Here is a 17,426-nt window from a genome sequence, read left to right on the forward strand (position 1 = left end):
GATTTACGTGGCATCCCATTGTTATTGCTCGGCTGATTCAAGTGCTTTTAGCCGACCTACACCCTTGGCTAGGCTCTCTCTCCCCGTTAATTAGTTTGCTCGCCCACCTTTAGTTATCAGGCAGTTATTGCGAAAGAGAGTATTCAACAGAAGCACGCTCGCTAACTAGAACTAGTATCCGCCCGAAGAGGCTTTGTAATGTTTGCTCACTCGTGCTACCAATACACTCTCTGGCCGCTGGGGGCGCTCTTCTCGTAACAGAGACAGGTCTCTGGAAACATGACAGGCCCACGCCCTGGGTCGGTGACGCTCCAGCCTGGCGCCACCCTCTGCCCGCCTTCCCCTCCACGCCTCTCCGGCCCTATCTCGGCATCTTGGCCTGCCCTGCTCCTGTTAGTGACTCGTCTCCAAAGTAACGGCTGTGGGCGGAGGTGTGTGTTGCTGCCCCGGCCCAGCCTGAACCCCAGACAGTGCAGGCTCTGGGCCTACAGACACAGCCCGCTACCCAAGTATATATACCCAAGCATCCCCGGTGTGTACCCTGCTCCAGACAAGCCCCCTTGTCTGTTTGGCTCTTCGGAAGCAAGAAGGACCATTTACCCCCGGTCATACGAAGCGCAAGCCGTGGGCTCGGAGCAGGGGCAGTTCACTAGTAGGACTCGCTCGATACATCCGCTGTGCTCCGGCCGATTGCAGCCGCTGCCCCCCCCCCCCAGAACCCTACAGGACGAGTCCGCTGCACACCTCGGAGGCGCCATGAACAGCATCATGTCCAGGTGAGGAGGAATACGGCAACGGACTGGAATGCAAGAGCGGAGCAGAGCTGGCAGAAGGAACTTATTAACAGTCCTGACTCTTTAGCTAGCGGCGCATTGCATTCTGGAACCTGTCGTTTCTCTTTGAAATCGCATATTGCAATCGTGTTTCATGTAGCGCTTACTACTCTCGACCAGGCGCAGAAGCCCTCACGTATGTAGATTTGCAGATCCCACCATTCAAAGTTTTGCTGGCCAAAAAGTCGGGACTGGTTGGAAATTGCGTAATGGTCTATCACTTTACCATTTAGTGCTGTGCGCTAGAACCCCTCTGCCGTCTTCCTTTCTGCATACAAAGCAACGAAGGAAAGCTCAAACGGGTGAATCGTGTTGGGTATAGAAACGGGGCTCTAATGGGTTGTCTAGTGTGGTAAATATGGATGGGAGGAGTTTTGCTGGTAGCTCTTGAGCCCGCCCCAGTGACTGGCGTTATGCCCAGAGAGTGGGTCGCTGGCCTCTCCCTGCGCGGGAGGTTGCAGGTGAATAGCCCACTCGTTTCTCAGTTTCAGGGAGAGCATCTCCAGTCTGGCCTGAATCCCGTCCTAGACTTCGCTGCCCACCCAGTGTCACGCCTACGTCATTATCCCTTAAGGAATTGTGGTCCGCTTCACTTATCTATCCTTGAGCCTGGTTAACGTGCCCTCTCTCCTCCCAGAACCTCGTTGGCACTGCCAGCCCTTTACATGGATAGCCTCACCCCCGGGCAGGCTAGTAAGCATCACCTCTGGCCCAGGGGAAATATTGCTGTTTGTTCTTGGCCGTTGTTACTGTTGGAGCCTGCTTAGCATAACACCCTGCACAGCCTAGCCCCTGAACCTGACCCCCTGAGGAGTATTACGCAGGCTGCCGGGTGGCAGGTTTCCCGCAGGCTTGGCACCATCATTCTCTGAGTCTGAGCAGAGCATCGTATTGTGAAGAGTTGACTTGACTTCAGCAGTCGCGCATCACCCCAGACCCGGGGGGTCCCATGTGTGAGGGGGGGGGGGGATTGGGAGTGGTGCACAAACCAGGAGCTCCAATTTAGGTTGCCTTCGTCTTCTCTGCACGTGGCAGCTTTTTTCTTTTCCTTTGGGCATTTCTTCATAGATCGTATAGGTGGGGGAAAAAACATAAACTGACCGCCCCAAGACCACTGCCCAGCAAGAGTTTATTAACATAATTCCCTCCCCGTGGTATGGAGGAGATCACATAGAAACACAGATGCTGGGCCTGGAATGTTTGGTTGACCTCTCAATGGAATCCTAAAATTGGTCTTTTGGTGTCCTCGCCCTGCTCTGCAAATATTCGGGAAGAAAACCTACAAAGAATACCTTGGGTGAGTTAGCCCAAGAAGTCATCCTTTTTAATGTGACTTTGGTTGACTCTGCCTTCCCCACAGTGCCCATCAAATGCTGCCCTTCTCAATCCACTAGCATGCACTTTGTTTTGACTTCTGCAAGAAACTTGCATAGGGCCCTTTGCCTTGAAGGCTAAACCAACCCTAGGATATGACATTGCCATCCTGATGTAAATTGTACTGGAATAAGAGAGAAGCTAAATTGCCCAGTACGGAATGAGAAACCGGCCTGACTCAGAGGAACGACCAGAAGGAACGAGGTAAAGGCTTACTAGACCGAGGATGCAAGCCTCTCCAGGATCAGCAAGGACTTTACAGCTTTGCTGTCCAGACCTAACCCAAAGATTTTTACAACATCAGTTGGATTGAGGCTTTGCTAAAATAAAATAAGGTCAGAGGTCCACAAGTGTGTCTTAAGAATCTTCCATGGACACTGCCAAATGGCGGTGTTGCATGAGCACTAAGGCTGCCTAGCCTTGATTCTATCTCATATGTCTCTTATGTCACCTCCCTCCTCTTGTTTCTTTATCTCACAGGTGCTTTGTATCCACTTTATTGTCCTTTATTTCTCATTCTCATTCCTTCTCCCCTTTCTGCGTTTCTATTGCTCTGGTAATTCCCTGGATCTGGATTTAGTGCTGTTCAGACCAAGAAATATTACGCTACACCTCCAGCCTGTATGCGGATAATGGCAGTCCGACACATTCTAGTGAAATAAAAGCGATTGCCTGGACTGTTTGAAGCCGAGAGAGATGCTGTACTCCTCACAGCCCCAGCCGAACACTCCCAAGTGGGCAAATTGAAGCCGACTGCTTGTGGTTAAGAAAGCGCAGCTATGCGCTCTAGTAGGTAGAGCAAAGGCCCATCCTCCGCTTGGGTGGCGGACCCTGCAACTGCGTATGATGTCCCTTTCTGGCAAAGAGCGTTAATGCCAATAGGTAAGAACAAGACGCTTGACCAGAGCCTTTACACTCTGTCTCTTCCCTCGAAAACCAGGTTTTTGGGATGACTTAAATGTAAAAAAGTTGAATAAGGCGAGGAGCATGGAGGGCAGAGGAAGGTTCCAAAGACCTATCCCAAGGGGAATAACTTTTCCAATCAAATTAATATTGTGACGCTCCCATAGCGGTACATGAGTAATAGATGTCCTTGCTCTTTAACTAAAATCGGTCTAGGAGGTGGTTCGATCTTGTTTCTAGGACAAAACAAAGTTAGAACAGCTTTTGACAAAGATACATGAAAAGAAGGATAACAATACCAGAAGAGGGCATCTTCAAACAAAGCTGCTGGTTTTATGATATAACTTACAGTAAATGGTCCATAATATTTGGATTTAGTTTCGACCAATGACTTCTAGTAGGTAAATTGACAGATGACGACAACAACACTATAACCCCTTATCTTGTAAGACGAGGTTAGTCTTGTATCTCTTACATTGAGTCTCACAATCTTATATTAATTTTCGACTGGATACAAGATGTATTTGTGCCCTATTGATGATGCAAAAAACCTCTTGCAAAGTAAGAACTAAAACAGCAGGTGAAGGCAAAAAACAGGATCAAGGATGAATCCATAAAAAGGGAAAGCAAGATTGTATCTGGTGGAGGAATATTGTGCATTGTTATAAGCAAATTTGGCTTGGGGTAATAAAGATTTCCAATTTGTTTGAGAAGTATGACTAAAGCAGCGTAGCTACTCTTCCAGACCCCTGTTCATTAATTTTGATTTGTCCATTAGTTTGAGAGGATCCCTAAAATAAGACTATTTTATTACCTAGCGTGTCACCAGAGATCCAGCCAAAATTTAGAAATATATTTATTTATTTGATTCAGCATGCATCCTCCCCAAAGGGACATCCATGCGCTCGAACCAATACAAGGAAACTCTGCAATTCAATGCCCCTAAAGCAGACACATCCACGTTTTCAAGTGCTTACGAAACGCATAAAGGGTCCTCCATAAGACGCATTTCCAGAGGTAGGGAATTCCAGTGAAGTGCCGCCAGATGGCCAAACAATCGACCACCCAACCTGGCCTTCCTAATTCGTGAGCTGCGGATCAGAGCTTGCTGGGAAGACTGCATCGCTCTACTGGGTTAATAGAAAGCCACTTTGCCACGCAATACAGCTTGCTCTGACTCACGGAGTGACTTATGCACATAACGGAGAAGTTTGAACCGTGCTCTCTTACGCACTGAGAGCCAGTGCAGCTGATTGAGGCAGGCTGATGCTAAGCTCCTTTTGGGTCTGTTATAGATCACTCTCTCTGCTTTGTTCTGTTCGAGCTGAAGGCGGCCAAATAAGTAATCAGCCATTCCTAAGTAGAAGGCATTACCATAGTCCAGTCTGCTCAAGATCAGAGCCTGGGTAACTGTCCTACGCCAGCCTAAAGGGATCCATCTGAACAACTTTCTCATCATGCGTATTAGACCAAAACATCTACCCCACACTGAGTCTGCCGGATCCTACATCGAAAGGGAGTCATTTCATACGACTCCCAAATTCTTGGCGGCTCTCCTGGGTAATGGAGCTGCACTGAGAGAGGAGGGCCACCAGGTGTTATTCCATACTTTGTCCAGCCTTCCACATAGCACAACTTGTGTTTTTTTCTGCATTCAACTTCAGCGAAGGTCCATACATCCAGCTAGCCACATCAGCGAGGCAGCCAGGTAGATTCTTGCTGGTGCGAGGCTGACTCTCATCCATGGAGATTATGAGCTGGGTATCATCTGCATAAGAAAATGTCTCAAAGCCCCAGGATTGAACAATTTTCTCCAGGGGGGTGATACCTATATTAAACAAAGATAGGTTAGGGATGACCCCTCTGGTACTCCACAGTTGGTCTGCAAGGGGGTCGATTTAAACTGGATCCTTTGTAGGATGGTAGAGTGCAAGCCGCCTTCATGAAGCCTATGGACTAGCTGGAAATGGGAGACCGTATCAAAGGCAGTGGACAGATCTAATAAGATCAGGGCAACTGCCTTTTTTATTATTATATTACGGACCACAATCGGAAATAATCTTCTTGGTTAACTCATGAAGTTAAAAAATGTATTTAACAAAAAGTCACTATTTAGTCTATTTCCAAGGGTGAAAAATGAGCCTATTAGGAAAAAGAATCCATAGTAACCATTATGATACTGCATCCTTCAGATTTAGGTAAATCAACAATAAATTCTATTGAGATGATTTTGCAGGGTGAAAAGGAAAGGCCAAGGACTGTAAAAATCCTGGCTTGACTTGCGTACTGTCATTTCCATGATCAGAGATATCCAAGAATTGACACACATTTTAAAATCACAATTCAGAGAAGGCCTCCAAAATTTGCAAATCAGCATTTAGGCTGGCTAGTTAACATAGAGGTTGTCCTTTGCAAGCCATGCCACTCCCCCAAAAAAAGATAATAAGGATTGGATCTGCTTACGAGTCCAAATTCCATGTGGATAAAGTCATCCGAAAAATATTTTGGGGGGTGAAAATGTTGTACTTGATTGCAACAGACCTATCAATTTAACAAACCGATATTAGTAGATCATAAAAGAACTTTGGCGTGGTCTCGGTTAATTCGTCCTTCAGCTTTTCTTTCAAACCTTTTCTAAAGATGAAAAATATTATGACCCATCAGTTTCTTTGGGCAAGGCCTTACATTTATTAATGTAGGTCTAAATGTCTTTTGAATCTTGATCAGAAGAAAAGGGAGGATTATTTCAGCTTGGACCTCACTGCTAAGACTTCCTAAGGATTATTGTGTGGAGTTATCCAGTGCTATGCCTCATCTGGCATACTGGGTCCAGTTCTAGAGGCAAAACCTGGCCTAGTGTGTCCACTTTTGAAGACCAGTTTGGAGTATTGGTCTATTCTTGGAGGCTTCATTAAATATGTTGCACGTAATTTGGGAGGGGCATATCTGGACTATTGGGTCAAAGAACTGACGATCCCTCAGGAGTATCTAGTCCAGTTTATGGTACCTCCTTGAGAGTATAGCTAATTTTTTTTTGTGGTCAGGCATGTTATCGACATGTTTAGGTACTGCATCCGCACTATTGCCTCTCTCTCTTGACCACATATTGAGTCTTGAGCTCAATTTTTGAGCCTCATTTGAAAAGGTGTTTCCATTTCTGGGTGAGGGGATAGGGAGCACTTGTTACACGTTGTTCCAATTCTGAGAAAACATATGCATATATTGCCCAGTTTGGAGGTGCGCCTGCTAAGTGGCCTTGTTTTATTGATGTTAGTTTGAGTCTGGGGGTGTGTCAGACTTGAGAAATGATGATGTGAACCCATCGATTGTCCCTGTCTTACTATTATGCAGCCAGGAGTGACTTGGCAACACTCTGATGTTGGAGTTTGGGGAAAATAGTGGGAAAGGTATAGAGTGAGATAGAAAAGTAGTCCGTCTCGGTCATTGATACAGAGCTCCGCCTCGTCTTGTAAGTAGGTAGCATGATACAGGTAAAATAGGATCTTTAGACCAACAGTATAGTTTCATACAACAACCCCGTGCAGATGGATTTTTAGCAGGTAATTATTGTGGAATGACCCAAGAGTCTCCAGGTGATGATATGCTGTATTGAGCTCCAGGATACAGGCAAAGTACTGAAGATACCCTAGAGACTTGAGGTACTGCACCGTAGGAAGGAAGTGGGACCACACCAAGAGATAAGCTAAACAGCAAGGCATTCAACTAATGTAGGAACTGCACATGGGGAAACGGAAAAAGGGAGAAAAACAACAAAGGTGTGGGGTTGCAAAGCCAGGTGATGCAGTCATGAGAACGGGAAGCGGTCAGCAGCATACAAAGTTTTGCCAGTGTGTACTGAGTGAGCTCCTTTTTGTGCTGACTCTAATTACCCAGCTCTGGAAGTTCATCAGACTTACCTGTACGTGCAGCCAGTTGTGTCTGTTGGGTGAGCTGCCAGAGGTCTCTCTCCACAATCTCCAGGCTACTGAGCTTATCCCAGAGGCAATGTGAGCGTGATGCGGCATTGAGCAGACGGCATGTGAAGCAAATGTATTGAGGAAGGTAGAGCACTTTATTTCATAATTATTCTCCTTTCTATTCATGGCTATGGGACTCCTTAGACAGCTATTGTCTCCCATCTGTAGTATTCTTAGCTTAGCTATTGCGTCAGTGAACATAGTGAGAGAATCATTCGATGTGGTGAAAGAATGCAGGGTGGACGTGTAGGTTCCTCAATATCTTCCCTTGTCTGGAAATGGCTTCATCTTTTCCATGTCCTTTTCCTGGTTGATGAGTGATCAAGTAATAAAAAGAGGAAAAAAGTCCCAGCAGCATGTCTGCCATTAGTGCCTTCCATAGCGGTAAGACAATGAAGGTTTTTGTGATCTTTTCATACTGTGACCTGATGCTGTGTCCCTTATAGAAAGAGGCACAGCACTGTGAGCATTACTTGTTTGCCAGCAGCTCTCTGTCATAGATGGTTGCATTCTATTTTGTTGATGGTTTGAGAATCAAAATCTGAATGGCGCATGGCTTCAGTAAGGAGATCATGCTGTGAAATTACAGCTTGCAAGGAAAAGGAGGAAGTATCAGTCTCTACGATAGCGTCCTGCAAGCCCCTGGTACTCACCAATAGCCAAGCCACACACGGAGAGTAGTTGTACACGTCTTTATTGTGCTGCGTTTAAGTCAGAACTCAACATTCTAAGTATGTCTTCAACTCATCCCTCCAACTCTTGGGTCACAGGCCTACGGTGTACAGTAGGAACCAAAAAAATTCCATTGTTTCTTAATTTACAATATCTCCTGCTTTGTTAAATAAAAAGTTATAACATTTCAAAATAGATAACTAACTAAATGAATGAACACACAAATCAATACATAGATGATAACAGATATACAGGCAATTGTAATTCTTCAATTAATCGTCCTATGGCCTAAATCACATGTCCTGATCAGGTCACTGGGAACTGGCAGTCGAAGTGTTGGTGATTGGGACATGTGAGTTGGAATCATCATCATCATCAGCAGACACGGTCATCAACATCTGTGTGGACCCAGTCTCTACATGGACATCGATGTTTGTTTGGGGAGAGATGGTCCACATGTCAAAAGTGAGAGGAGTCTTTCATAAGGGACTTCCCAGGATGTTGGGCAGTCACCATGTTTTCTTTGGTATTAGTGATACATGGTTCACCATCAATAGGAGAATCAGACTTATTTTTTTATGTTTGACAAGCACTCAATCTCCTTTTGTAAAGATGACGTCTTTTACATGAGGTCATCTGTCAATATATAATTTAACTGTATGTTTGTGCCCAAAGTCCATAGTATGAATGTCGTCTTCATTCTTGGTTCTTAGGTTGTTCCCTTGGGGCAGCTTGGTTGTCATGGCTCTTCCAAACATTAGTTGCAGGGCTCTCTCCTGTCTTTGAGTGAGGGGTCGAACAGTAAGCTTGAGAGTAGTGTTAAAACACCTTTGAGGTCAAGCTTCTCCAATGCAGCTCGCAGAAAAGCTTTTTCTGGAGAACTCGTGAACCGTTCTACCAGACTATTAGCCTGGGGCCCAAAAAAAAGTGCTTTTTTTAATGCTTTATTTTGAGGTGATTTGGAAAGTCTTTGAATTCCCGACTAATAATAGGTGGGCTGTTGTCAGACTTCAAAATTGCAGGTACATCCCTTGTCGCAAAGATGCCATCTTACTTTTGAATAACCTTTTAATGTGTAGTGGATATAAGGTCTTCTACCAATGGCAAACTGGAGTACTCATCAACAATGAATAGACAATGATCTCCATTCTCAAGAGGACCAAAGAAATCAATAGCAATTCTCTCCAACGCATAAAGTGGCAATTCTGACACATTCAAAGAGTACTGAATGACTTAAGACGAAAGACAGTTGCATATATGACACGTCCTCAGTTTTTTTCCAACCCTTTCGTCGAGATATGGAAACCAAAGTCTGTTGTGGAGCGCTCTCGGTGGTAACTATTCCTCAATGTCCCTCATGGGCGATGTCGATCACTTGTTGTACTAGTAAACATAGGGATCCACCCGTAGGTTGAATGTGTAACAAGACTCCCCACGGGGACAAAGATGTATCCCACAGCCGTGGAGAATACAAATCAGTTGTTTAAATACCCCTCACACACCAAAAGGGCCCTTGGTGTCATGCTTCATCATGGGGGTCTTCCCGCCCCTCTACGGGACGGGGCGTGCTACGACCTACGACTACGCGGGAGCACTGTTAACATTGAGAAGACTATGTGTAATGCAAGGGTGTGAGAGGAAGGGTCAGGGGTGAATGGGAAAGTGAATTAAAAAATACCTGGCTCTTTGGTCTAACGAAATTTATTATACCGTATGAGCTGGTATTAATAAAAATTAGTGGGGGGGGGGAGGAGGAAGTATGCCTCAATGAGCTGTGCCTCCTAATGGTGCCGACATGTTTCGAAGCTTCCCCAAGCTTCTTCTTCAGGACCTTAAGGATCCCTTCCTAAAACTGACTGTGATGTGTCAATAAATAAAAAGGTGTGAATAGATAAATATAGGAAGAAAATAACCTCCTATGGTAATGCCTAGATAGGTCTTATATGGTCCATAACCTAGAAAACACAAAAAGGAAAAAACCAACGTCGCGTAGATCGAGGATCAATCCATCATGTGTGAATAGTGATCTGAAAAAGAAGTGATACAATAGTCGCCTCTTAACGCTATCCATAACGTTATCACGTGATCTGTGGTGAGAATACAGTGTAACACATAGACATCGACTTGAGACGAACAAAACACGTAACAAAAAGCACACACTCTATTCAGAAAGGAACTGAGTTCCTAAGTTCTAAAACAGATGGTAATCCAAGCTGGTGGGAATACATTTAAAAATAACATACTTGCTGTAAAGAGAAAATTGCCTCATGAGCTCTGAAACCGGGTGGTGGGATTGCCAACTCGGCTATCTAAATGATAAGGATTAGAAGAAACGAAAAAAGGCCCCGTCGGTCATCACAATGGCGTTTGAAGTTAACCACAGGAGGGAGTCCCTACAGGAACCGGCTATGCCGTACTTACGAATCCCCGGATAAATATCCGCTAAATCACCCACCCCGGTCGGCTCCGTTGATGGAAATGAATACGGGCGTGGGGTTTTTTTAAATGGTGAAGCGCGCGAGATATCGCGTTACTTTGCTGGCTCTGCGTTAGTAGACCCGGAACCGGAAGTCAACCGGTTGGGTTCCTGTTCAACGCAAGAGCCTGTATCGCCGCTTGCACTGTCAGTGGTGACCCGGAACCGGAAATGCCGGCCGGGTCCCCGGGTGAAAGGGACTCAGAGTAAAGACCAACGGATATTAAACATGACCATAAAATACACAGGACATAGGGACAGTGATCTCTACGGGCTGGAAACCATCTAGGGGTATTCAGGTAACGGAAGTCTAAACGGAAGTCTAAACGGTGAAATCCCTATCCAGCAAATACATCCCAAAAAAGATTACGCATCAATCACCGGCAAGGCAAAAAGGGGAAAGCTAGTATTACAGGAAAGTGACGGGATAGTCAAGGGGGCCCCCCTGATAAAAGGTGGCCAAAACCAGGGATACAATCAATGGGGTCCCAGGTGATGCCCAATGTCAGGCGCAGTAGAGGGACTTGATAAGGTGCCAGAGGTTTTATAGTCGTTAATGGGGAGCCAGGTAAACATATACTAATGCCTACAAGGGACGCAAGTAGTGGTACCAGACATTATTAGTGGGAAATCAGGTACAGATACAGTAATATCAGGATTAGGATAATGTAGATACAACAAGGGGCAGCCCCTACATGGTGACCAAAGAGAAGGGGAGGAATTGCACTGAAACCATTGAGTTCAATAAACAGGCATCTGAACTACGCTTAAAATTGATCAAACGGAACTATCCTGACAAAATCATTGACAAAGCCCTAAAAAGAGCAAGGAATAACAACAGACAAGCCCTCCTGGAAGACAAAGTGGTTACCCCGGCTGAAGATAGACCTATCTGTGTAACAACATATAACACGCATTCCAATCAGATTACAAAGATAGTAAATAGACACTGGCGTCTTCTCAACAGTTGCGGTTTGAATATCACCAAACCAATGTTCGCACACAAAAGGGGCAAAAACTTGAGAGACATGCTCGTCCACACCAGACCCAGGAACACATCTCGACCTGCTGTGGTGGGTTTACTACCACCAATAAAAGGACATCACCCTTGCGGTAATTGCAGTACATGTCACCTTACGAGGAAAAGCAAACACATACATTTCCGGAATGGTGAAAGGTGGGACCAGAGAAGTTTTACTAATTGCAATAGTAAGAATGTGGTCTACCTTATCACCTGCCCATGTGGTCTCGAATACGTGGGGATGACCACGAGACCAATCAAGATATGAGTAGGCGAACATCGTAGCAATGTCCGATGCGGGAGGAGCACTACCAAGATGTCTAGTCACTACATATCCAGTGGTCATGGCATAGACGATCTGAGGTGGACAGTGATCGAACAACTGGGTGGTGAACACGGTCTCCTTGAGAAAGAACAACGTTGGGTCTTCCGTTTGGGGACCCACAATGATGGATTAAATGATGAAATACCATGGAACCAATTCCATCTCTGAGGTGTCACTTGATAGCCTAAACTGACAGTTCCCCTTCTCTTTGGTCACCATGTAGGGGCTGCCCCTTGTTGTATCTACATTATCCTAATCCTGATATTACTGTATCTGTACCTGATTTCCCACTAATAATGTCTGGTACCACTACTTGCGTCCCTTGTAGGCAAGTCCCTCTACTGCGCCTGACATTGGGCATCACCTGGGACTCCATCGATTGTATCCCTGGTTTTGGCCACCTTTTATCAGGGGGGCCCCCTTGACTATCTCGTCACTTTCCTGTAATACTAGCTTTCCCCTTTTTGCCTTGCCGGTGATTGATGCGTAATGATGCGTAATCTTTTTTGGGATATATTTGCTTCCCCTGGATAGGGATTTCACCGTTTAGACTTCCGTTACCTGAATACCCCTAGATGGTTTCCAGCCCGTAGAGATCACTGTCCCTATGTCCTGTGTATTTTATGGTCATTTTTAATATCCGTTGGTCTTTACTCTAACGCAATATCTCGCGCGCTTCACCATTTAAAAAAACCCCACGCCCGTATTCATTTCCATCGACGGAGCCGACCGGGGTGGGTGATTTGGCGGATATTTATCCGGGGATTCGTAAGTACGGCATAGCCGGTTCCTGTAGGGACTCCCTCCTGTGGTTAACTTCAAATGCCATTGTGATGACCGACGGGGCCTTTTTTCGTTTCTTCTAATCCTTATCATTTAGATAGCCGAGTTGGCAATCCCACCACCCGGTTTCAGAGCTCATGAGGCAATTTTCTCTTTACAGCAAGTATGTTATTTTTAAATGTATTCCCACCAGCTTGGATTACCATCTGTTTTAGAACTTAGGAACTCAGTTCCTTTCTGAATAGAGTGTGTGCTTTTTGTTACGTGTTTTGTTCGTCTCAAGTCGATGTCTATGTGTTACACTGTATTCTCACCACAGATCACGTGATAACGTTATGGATAGCGTTAAGAGGCGACTATTGTATCACTTCTTTTTCAGATCACTATTCACACATGATGGATTGATCCTCGATCTACGTGACGTTGGTTTTTTCCTTTTTGTGTTTTCTAGGTTATGGACCATATAAGACCTATCTAGGCATTACCATAGGAGGTTATTTTCTTCCTATATTGATCTATTCACACCTTTTTATTTATTGACACATCACAGTCAGTTTTAGGAAGGGATCCTTAAGGTCCTGAAGAAGAAGCTTGGGGAAGCTTCGAAACATGTCGGCACCATTAGGAGGCACAGCTCATTGAGGCATACTTCCTCCTCCCCCCACTAATTTTTATTAATACCAGCTCATACGGCATAATAAATTTCGTTAGACCAAAGAGCCAGGTATTTTTTAATTCACTTTCCCATTCACCCCTGACCCTTCCTCTCACACCCTTGCATTACACATAGTCTTCTCAATGTTAACAGTGCTCCCGCGTAGTCGTAGGTCGTAGCACGCCCCGTCCCGTAGAGGGGTGGGAAGACCCCCATGATGAAGCATGACACCAAGGGCCGTTTTGGTGTGTGAGGGGTATTTAAACAACTGATTTGTATTCTCCACGGCTGTGGGATACATCTTTGTCCCCGTGGGGAGTCTTGTTACACATTCAACCTACGGGTGGATCCCTATGTTTACTAGTATCTGACCGGGAGGAAGTATCCACCTCCACCACTCGGACGAGTGGTACCTCTCTACTCCCTTTTTTGTTCTTCTTTAGATCACTTGTTGTAGACTCGGGAATCACAGTTCATGTACCTCGCAGAATGCGGCCTTATTCAGTCACTGAAAGTTTATCTTACATTTTTGAACTTCAAGTATTCTCTGTCATTAGCGAGAGGTTAAGAGGGCTGCTTCCACGAGTGATGAGTGATCATGTCTTTTAACTTTAGCATGTCACTATCTTGGCTTGTGGCAGTGACAATTTGTTTTAAAGACATGACATCTGGTGTGCTCTATTTCGCAATAAAATTGATGTAGGCCTCAGTGGTCTTAGATGAGGTACCAGGACACTGCAGTGGCACTCTTGAAAAATAATCAGCAGGATGCTGATCTTTCTCAGTATGATGGAGAATTGTATAGTTGAATTCTTGCAACCTCAAACACCAGCATTCAATTCAAGGAGGCATTTTTGCTTTTCTATTGCCAAATATCTCCAACGGTGCTTGACGATCATTCACTACTGTGAAAGGATTTCCATACAAGTACATATGGAAACATCCACAAGTTCAGACCACTGGCAATCTTTCTTTCTCAGGTTGTGTGTAAACATGTTCTGTTTGTGACAGGCTTTTGCTGGCGAATGCCACAATATGTCTGAGTATTCGGCTGTCCGCTTTGTTCTGCTAGGATTGCGCCTAACCGGATAGGGCTAACATCAACTACAACCTCTGTATGAAGTTTGGGATCAAGGCAAGCCATTTCAGTGTCCTTCTCAATAGCTTGTTTGATTTTTTTGTAAGCTCTTCTCACGTTCACGTGACCAATGAAAAGACACATTCATTTTCGTCATTTCTCATAATGGTGCACTAAAGGTAGCAAATTCTCGTGTGTATCTAGAACAGTAACTGACCATTCCAAGAAATGATCGTAATGTAGAAATGTCCTATGGGGGACTGGCAGTAGACAACGCTTGCACTTTAGCTGGATCAAGTTTCATACCCCCATCGGGAAATAAATGGCCAAAGAATTTCAAGCTTTTCTCGTAGAATTCACATTTATCAGCATTTAGAGTTAAACCTTCACCATTCAGCAAGCAACATACTTGTATAAGAGCTATGGCATGCTGTATCTCCAAAAACTAATATTTCATTGCTGTATTAAATGTATTTACTGCTGGCTGTATAATACGTCGAATGAAGTCTTGGGAAAGTTTTGCATTTGAGGATACCAAAACTCAATCACTTGCAGCGAAGCAGACCAATATGCGTATAAAAGGTTGTAATGTATATGGATTTTTCATCAAGCTCCAATTGGTGATATCCTTTATTAGGTCTCAGCTAGCGAAGGCTGCGCTTGCGAGATTTAATGTCTCAGTAGTGGGATTGAACCCGCCCCTCTTCTCCATTGGCTGGCTTCCTAAACGGAGGCCAGTCATTGGAGGAGAGGGGCGTCTGTCCATTTAAGCCCCGTCTTTTTCGGATTCAGGGGCGTGTTTTTTACTTTCTTTCTCTCCTCTGGAATGTAAACATTCCAGCCAATGGCAAGAGGAGAGCAAGAAAAACACGCCCCCGAATCTGAAAATTACGCTGCGTTTCTCCGAGGCATTTCTGCTTGACCTCGGAGAAAGATGGTGGCGCTCGCTCCCTCTCCTCGGTCCATTTTAGAACAGTAATTGTTTTATTACATCACAGAAAAATTTGTCATTTCTCACTCCAGTTATTAAGGAGCACGTTATTAGCCCATCCTAAAATGTGTAATGTAATAAAGATATTTAAAACAAATGTAACTGCAAGGTATTGCGGTGACGGAATACAAAAATGAAACAAATAATTTATATATAAACATATGTGAAACTCTGATAAACAAAGGAATGTATTACATTACATAAACTCATGAATATTCACACACACTTTTAAGTATATTTTTTTGATTTGCCTTGTGACCCGTAGAGAGGCGAACAAAATCTATCACTCCAAGATGGCCGCTATAGTGAAGTTACTCGGGCGTCGGTGCGCATCACAATGGTTAATCTAGTCCATTTGCTATTTCCCGTGTAGCGTCGGCTCCTGTGAGGCCTGTGCTTTCTGCTGCTAGTTGTGTGCTGTGGAGCCGCTGTGGTTCTTCATTTCTGTTGTTGCATTACCAGCTGCACAAGGTATTAGAGTTTTTGGAGAGTGTGGGAATGCATGTGATGGCATTGAGGATGACACACGCAGCGGACAGTTGAGGTGGTTTTCATACTTTCATTGCAGACCTAGCAGGAAGAGGCAATTGATAAATATATGCCGCAGTAGGTATATCAGAGCGCCGCCCACAGATACATCTGAAGTTATCTCTTTTCAGGTACGAGTAGCTATTCTGTTCATATACTGTCAGCACTTATTTATATTGGGACGAACATCTAAGAAGCAGATAACAAAATTAGAAAAGAAAGTGCCCATAGGAGACGCGAGACGCATTTAGAACGCTGACATAATAACTCTTGCCTCGCAGTTTTTTCTTGGAAAATGTAGTTTTTTAAAATTCTTTAGAAAAACAAACTTCAAAGAGAGAGTAAGGCTTTGCCTACGAGGCCAATTTATATATCTTTTTTCCACTGTTGACTATTTTGCTCTTTCGAATTCTCATCCCTTACGCAAATCTGGAGCTGTCCAGTTATGAAAAACACGCATCAATATCTAAGTCTGTTTTTATTTTAAAATAATATAATTGAGGGTCCAGTGATGTTTATATTTTCATCCAGTACATCACTGTCCCTGGAATTTGTATTGTGTGTGTATTAAAAAGACTGAAACGTTTCTTCTTTTTTTTGGGGCTTTATGTACACATTACGTAAATATTTTGCTTTTACCATCGGCACATCATTATAAAGTTGTGTTCTACCATCTGTGTATAACAAACTAGAGCCTCATATCTGACCTCCAAGCAGTGTTCAGGAGCTTGTGTGGATTAACAAGTTACCCAAATCATATACAAAGAGACCAGTTAACATTTGAACAGGAGGTGAAGTGGGTGCCACTTCTGCTTTGGCTCCCAAGATCAATGTGTATGTGTCTAGATCTATGTGTGTGTGGGTCTGTATGTGGGTGTGTGGCTCTGTGTGTATGTGGATCTGTGTATGTATGTGTGGCTCTGTGTGTATGTGTGGCTGTGTGTGTGTGGGAGGCTCTGTGTGTGTGTGGGAGGCTCTGTGTGTGTGTGGGAGGCTCTGTGTGTGTGTGGGAGGCTCTGTGTGTGATTGGGAGGCTCTGTGTGTGTGTGGGAGGCTCTGTGTGTGTGTTGGAGGCTCTGTGTGTGTGTTGGAGGCTCTGTGTGTGTGTGTGGGAGGCTCTGTGTGTGTGGGAGGCTCTATGTGTGTGTGGGAGGCTCTATGTGTGTGTGGGTGGCTCTGTGTGTGTGTCTCTTTTTGTAGGTGGCTCTATGTGTGGGGGCTCTGTCTGTGTGGGTAACTGTGTGTAGGTGGCTCTGTTGGTGGCTCTATTTGTGTGTGGGTTGCTCTATGTGAGTGGCTCTGTGTGTGTGGGTGGCTTTGTGTGTGTGTGTGGCTCTGTGTGAGGGTGCAAATGCAATTGATCTCGCATTTGAGAGTGATTAAGCTATTGACATTGTAAATAACAATGCCGTTTCTTTAAATGTTTTAAAAACAAAAACATAAACAAGAATAATGTCATGAGCAATGCCAACAGCTCTAACTTTAACAATGCCGAGACCATTGCATTGTAAATGCTTGTTTTTATGTTGAGTCAGGAGAAGAATCCTGTACCATTCAGTTGAGTTATCATATCAGCAAAGTGTGGACCTTGATGTCTCTTGCGCTTAATCGCCTTGTTGGCCTGACGCAGGTCAGTGCATATGCGTACAGCTCCTTTGTGGTTTCTTTTAGGCACTACTACAATAGAAATAACCCATGGCGTTGGAGCAGTGGAGCGTTCAATGATGTCATGTTTAAGCAGTGAACTAAGTCCCTTTTCAACAACCTCTTGCAAGTCAAACACAATTTGTCTGTCTTTGTGCAACAGCAT

At 44.6% G+C, this 17,426-nt stretch overlaps 1 protein-coding gene across 1 annotated transcript in view; it reads left to right on the forward strand.

Moving 5' to 3' along the window:
- Nucleotides 1–315: 315 nt before the first annotated feature.
- The window catches only part of CIBAR2 (CBY1 interacting BAR domain containing 2), an 82,803-nt gene continuing 65,692 nt past the window's right edge, over nucleotides 316–17,426 (forward strand). The window contains exon 1 of the mRNA XM_085636811.1: nucleotides 316–776. Within this exon, the coding sequence (XP_085492937.1) occupies nucleotides 757–776 (20 nt within the window). The 5' untranslated portion in view covers nucleotides 316–756. The remainder of the gene's footprint in view (nucleotides 777–17,426) is intronic.

Source organism: Triturus cristatus, chromosome 12, assembly GCF_964204655.1.
Source record: "Triturus cristatus chromosome 12, aTriCri1.1, whole genome shotgun sequence".
Classification (NCBI taxonomy): Eukaryota; Metazoa; Chordata; class Amphibia; order Caudata; family Salamandridae; genus Triturus; species Triturus cristatus.